At 38.0% G+C, this 6,052-nt stretch overlaps 1 protein-coding gene across 1 annotated transcript; it reads right to left on the reverse strand.

Moving 5' to 3' along the window:
• Nucleotides 1-889: 889 nt before the first annotated feature.
• Nucleotides 890-6,050, reverse strand: SELENOK (selenoprotein K). The gene is made up of 4 exons (XM_037040692.1): nt 5,938-6,050; nt 3,236-3,326; nt 1,785-1,868; nt 890-980 (listed from the first exon to the last, which is right to left on the reverse strand). Exons 1-4 carry the CDS (start codon nt 5,954-5,956, stop codon nt 890-892), a joined length of 285 nt encoding a protein of 94 aa, XP_036896587.1. The 5' UTR covers nt 5,957-6,050.
• Between the last annotated feature and the right edge of the window lie 2 nt (nt 6,051-6,052).

Below are 6,052 nucleotides of genomic sequence, written 5' to 3' on the forward strand. Positions count from 1 at the left end.
ATATATTTACAGACTACCTGGCAAATCTTCATTTTGTAGCTGATTTGTTGGTTATGGCTTTATAAATACCCTGGTAATTTTATATGGCAGTAAATCAAACACCTTGTATTAAAGACTCATGGGACAAATATGTTCCGAGATAAAAATTAATTCAAAACCACAGATATTATATGCATATAGTGAAATAAATACAATGTGATTTATTTACAAGTGAGAACAAATTAACAACGAACACTTTCAGAAGTTGAAAAAGGTTACACTAACAGTACTAAATACACAGTCTTTTAATTTTCTTCAAACTCAGAGTTTTAATTATATAAAGATGAGAAGTCACTTTTGTAACCTAAAAACATTTACTTATTAAAACTATATTAATACTTCGATGAACTATACAAAAAGTTAATGCGACAAACGTGTATTTATAGAACTGCATGTCAGTCACGTCAGATCCCTGGAGGAGAATTCCCAACATGACCTCATTGGTCTGTGAGGACACAGAGTAGTTCTTGTTTAGACGTACACATTCATCTACTTGTCCAGCATGGTCAGCCCTGCACTACTCGGTGGTTTCTTTCTGTTATGAATGTGCATGTCCAGTTGTCTGCTTCTTAGAGCAGACATTTACCTAAAAGAAAATGTTATAATTATTAGTTGCTAGTTATTAATTTAGATCTGAATGGAAAAAATCCCATAATCACTATAAGTCATAAACCTCTTTAAAAGACATTTTGATAATAAAGCCAATAGACTTTTCAAGGATTAGGATGGAAATATTTTTCCAAATAATGTCTGAATAATTCAAAATGCTAGGCAACTTCTGTTTTCCTAAAGACCTTCCTAAGAAGGCATTTACAAAATAAAATTCCTGCAGAATAATTTCAAATTTAAGTTACCTTCCTCATCCACCAGCCATCGGAGGAGGACTGGGACCCTGCAGATGATTAATTCGACCCATTCTTCTGGGGGGGTTTCCTGGGGGCCTGATAAAAGAAAAAGTTAATTTCTACTGTTCAGTAGACATCTTCAATGGGTTCCTTTTACACTCAAATAGACCCTCTTCTTTATTTAAAACACCATTTAGATAAAAATTCAAACCTTTTTAGGGACCAGAGGAAAGTACGTGAGGAAAGTACATGAGGAAAGTCAGCCAGGCAGGACTGTGATGAATTGAACACCACCTCCTATAAATGTCCAGCTAAAACCTGACTCTACCTGGTTTTTGCCACATGGAAACACAAGCCTAACTCACTCTGCTTGATCTTTTGAGTTTGTCATTAGGAGCTGGAAATCTAGATTCTAAAGTGAAATCTCTAGTTCTCAACAATGGCTCTCAGTTTTAACCCTCTAATTTAGATATTTCCCATAGGATATACAATGTACATTTTAGCTTTGTCAGGTTGATTGTAGTTATCAAATCAGAGGCAACTTAATTTATAGTAATGCATTAATTCTGTGAAATAGAATTTAAACCTTTAATTTCCATGAGCCTATCTATTTATCTAACCATTTATATATCTATCTAGTTTAATTAAAATATACAGAGGGTTAAATACCTCAATTTAAAAAGCTGTACCTGCCCTGGTTGGTGTGGCTCAGTGGATTGAGTGCCAGCCTGTGAACCAAGGGATGGCTAGTTTGATTCCCAGTTTGGGCACAGGCCTGGGTTGTAGGCCAGGTACCCAGTGGGGGGTGCTTGAGAGGCAACCACACATTGATGTTTCTCTCAGACATCTCTTTCCCCCTCCCTTCCCCTCTGTAAAAATTAAAAAAAAAAAAAGCTATACCCTCTTCCATCATCATATCTGGAATCAGATGAGTTTCTGTAGCCTCTTTTCTTTTTCACATCTTGTTGAAGCAGAGTTTTGAAACTGAAACAAGAGGCAGAAAACAACAGAAGAACCACTTTCAGTATTATAAAATACATTTCATAGTTTCAACTATCATCTCTGATAGTTGAAACAGCTGAACTGATTTAGCTCCAAACCCACACATCTCGCAGCCATCTGGACAACACCATCTAAAGTAAGCACGTCTAAACAGTGTGCTATGTTCTGTGCCAAAGCTGCCCTTTCTCACCTTTCTTATTGCCGATAACTCTCCATGACAGTCTTCCCAACTTTCTTCCTTTACTCTGTATCAACTGCCAGGCCCCAGCGGCCTACCTAACATTATCTTGGAGAGGGAAGGGCTGAGGGTGGTGTGCCAGAGGCACAGACCTTCCAGAAATCTATTTAAATGAATTTTATTTGTGAAGGAGGAAGAATTTAATGAAGTTGAAACAGTATTTTAATGAACAATACAGAGTTGGTAAAATTTGTAAAACTGTAAAGTTCTGCACTGGGTACCTTAACTTCAGGCCTCTCTTGTCCCCTGTGGTTATTTTTCTATGGAGCTGTCTCTTCCATTTTACCTTTTCTAATTTATGCCACATGAAGCCATCAGATTAATCTTTCTAAACCAGAGCAATAATCAAATTATGTTTAAAGACCACAGGCTGGTATTAAAACGTCTCTGCTACCTTTCCCGTGTTTCTTCCACCTGGAATAACTTCTGATTTCCATCTGCCACAATCATGCCCACCCATTGCCCCTTATAATATAAAGATATTTACTGATAGCAAAATCAATAAAAGGACTTCTACATCTCTGCATCCCTATAGTTCCTATCCATGAGACACTCAAATATATATTCAAACAGGAGAAGACTTGTTAGTGGTTGATGAACAATTTTCATAAAACAAATGGCAGGTGAAAGTCCAAAAAATACATTTAACTAAGAACTACTTAAAATTATGGTGAAGTTTAAATTTCTGTCTCCTCTGTATTGATTCTAGCCCTTCATTAAAAATAAAAAAGAAATCACTTGTCTTAATCAAGATCTAATTCCTCTGGTTTACTTGCTGTGTAATACTCAATAAAATGTGCACATACACTAAAGCTGGGAATAACAGATAGAAAGTGAGGCACTGTAATCTGGCATTAGAATGCGCAGGGCTGGCTCCACAGCTGCAGGTTGGTATGATCGCCACCAAGACAAGGGATGGTCAAGGTTACCAACTAAACTATCATATTCATAAACATAAGATGTCTGGTGACAGCTTTATCACTACAGAAGTCTTCATTTAGTAAAATTGAAAACTGCTTGGGAAAGCTCAGTTTGTTTAAGATAGGCAACATAATGTACTTCCAGCAACTCAAGTGCCAGCCAGGGCTATTAAGAGCACTACTATACTTACAACAAAATGACGAATTCAGCTATTCCCCAGAAGAAATCTGTTATCAAAGATAATCTCCATGGGGCCTGGCTCCGGCTGTCCAACACTTGTCCTTGGGACAAGAATAAAGAAACTTAATTAGTGCTATAAATCCCTGACACAGGATGAATTACATTTAATCAGGCAACAATCCCAGATTCAGTTTTCAACTTCTCCATTGTTCTAAATAGTAAACAAAAAGGAAAGATCTGCTATGTGCACGCCATTCTAAGAAGGTGTTCAAGGAAGTAAGGCTCTGCAATCATTCCTAGGGGTCATTCCTTTTATATACCAAATGCTTTAATATACCAAAATGCTTTCCTACAGTTTGTAGTTTTGGTGGGTGATATTTCAGTCAAGTATTTTCTCTCTCTCTTTACTGTGGTGAAATATATATAAAAAAATCTTACCATTTTGATTATTTTGAGATGTACAGATCTACAGCATCACATATATTCTCACTGTTGTACAACTATCACACCATCCATCTCCAGAACTTTTTCATTGTTCCCAAATGAAACTCTGTACCTTTTAAACATTAACGTCCCATTTCCCCCTTCCCTACACCCACCGCGAACCACCATTGTACTTTGTCTCTATGAATTTGATTGCTCTATGAACCTCATATGAGGACATACAATATTTGTACTTTGATAAGCAGCTATTTCACTTAGATAATGTCTTCAAGGTCCACCCATATTGTAGCATATGTCAAAAGTTCCTGCTTTTTTCAAAGGTGATTAATATTCCAGTGTGTGTGTGTGTGTGTTTGTGTGTGTGTGTGCTGCATTTTAATGATCCATTCATCTACTGGTGCACACCTGGGTTCCTACCATGAAAATGCTGCTATGAACACTGGTATACAAATACCTGTTTTTTAAAATATGTTGAGGAAACTTAACTGAATAGAAAAGAACGCTCATACCACTTCCATTTTCCTAAAATGTTCAAATTATTTCTTTCCACTTGAAAAGCTTCTTTATACAAAATGACTGACTATACATACTCTTACAGGTCTTTAGAATCAGTTATTACGATAAATTTTTTTTAAATCAAAGGGTCTGTGTGCCTTAAGTACTGAAGAGAATTTGGTTTGTTCATTAAAATTACCACTATTTTTCTGTAAAAAGCTGTTCACTCTAACTATAGGTATCAGCTTTATCTTAAACAAAAAAGGATCTATCTATCACATATGTTAAATAATAAAAGCTACAACCTGAAAAGTTAGTACTGTAGGGTTTCAGCCTTGAAAATCAAGAGGTCAGAATATTTTGGAAGAGCCATCTGTCAACAATCTCCCCTCTCCATTTCCCCAAGGACTTCTCTATGCTTTTTACCTTTCCTCTTTCCTTGACCAGTTTACTTTCAGGTATATTTAACACATACAGCTACTGAGAAAAAAGGGCCACACTCAAAGACAGAGCATAGGTGATAGGTGCTGCCTCTTACTACCTCTGCTTTGTTGGCCAATGCGAGATTTTCCTTCTCTAATCATATAAAGTTGTTTGAGAAAAAGTCATTTGGCAGTGAAGAGAAATGTTATGTCAACTATGAAGTGCTGATAAATATAGTCCTGCTAAGAAAATAGAGCTAATGGAAAATCCATCCATTCTTCTGTGACTCGAAAGCAACTATTACATGCACTTGCATCATTCTAATTTGCTTTTTGCACGTTCCCTCCTACTTTCTGAAGGCAGAAACCTCCCCTCCCAACACTCTCAGAGGGAAATAAGTTGCTTGATGCAACTGGCATTTCTCAACTATAAAAATGAAATTAAAGGCCTTTATGTTATTTATGTGGATCAAATACGATTATGCATGAACAATAAGATACTACAAATACAAAGAAACATTCACTAATGCATAAATAGATGCTGCCAGCCTTAGCTACAAAGGATAAAACACCAAGTTTGCAAGTGCCAAAATGAAGATAAAAGTTTGATTTCTGTATGAGTCCATCAACCTACCTGTTTCAAAGAGTTTTAAGGGGGAGACAGGAGAGTGAATTTTGAAGAGCAAAGAAATGAGAAGTGCATTTGGCCAAAGACTTCCCATTGACTTAACTTGCTGCTCTAGAGGGAGTAGTGCTGCTTCTTGTGCTCTCTGACATCAGGGCAAAAAACTCCACGTATGACTAGTTACCCTCCTCTCCTGGGTAGCTAATTCTTAGATCAAAGTTACAGAAAGGCAAAATACACTTGATAACAGCAATAAGAGCAAGAATGCTGATAGTGGGAATCCGGGACTGAGCCATTAACTACCTTTGTCATGCTACATAATATATTTAATCTGCGCCTCAGTCGCCATCCGTAAAGTAAGGAAAAAACAATATCCTAATAGGGCTGTTACATAGAGACTGGATAAGTTGATAAGCAAATAACGCTAAAATGGTGAGTGAAGCTTAAGCGCTACGCAGATGGTATTAATGTCATTTTTACTACTTTAGGACACAGACGCCGGGGAGAGAAGTCCACTTTCGCAAGATCCACAATCAGACAAGGACGCCGAGAACCGACCCAATGGACTATGAAGACCTCGGTCCTTGCCCACCGCTTAAGAGTGATCTGCTGATGCGCCGCAGGCCCGGAAATACGTTACGGGCGGCAGACCTGGCGGGTGGGCGAGGATGGAAAAAACACGAGATACGGCCTCCCAGATCACCAGTGCCCCTTCTGCCAACTCACCATTCGAGATGTAAACCATCTTGCTCCTTCCTCCCCGCCTCTGGAGCCACTGAGCAGCTTAACCCCTTTCGACTTCCGTGTCTACCTGCATGCCCCGCCCCCGAACGCCACAGAC

Source organism: Sturnira hondurensis, unplaced genomic scaffold, assembly GCF_014824575.4.
Source record: "Sturnira hondurensis isolate 20B ecotype Veracruz unplaced genomic scaffold, ASM1482457v3 Scaffold0002840, whole genome shotgun sequence".
NCBI lineage: Eukaryota > Metazoa > Chordata > Mammalia > Chiroptera > Phyllostomidae > Sturnira > Sturnira hondurensis.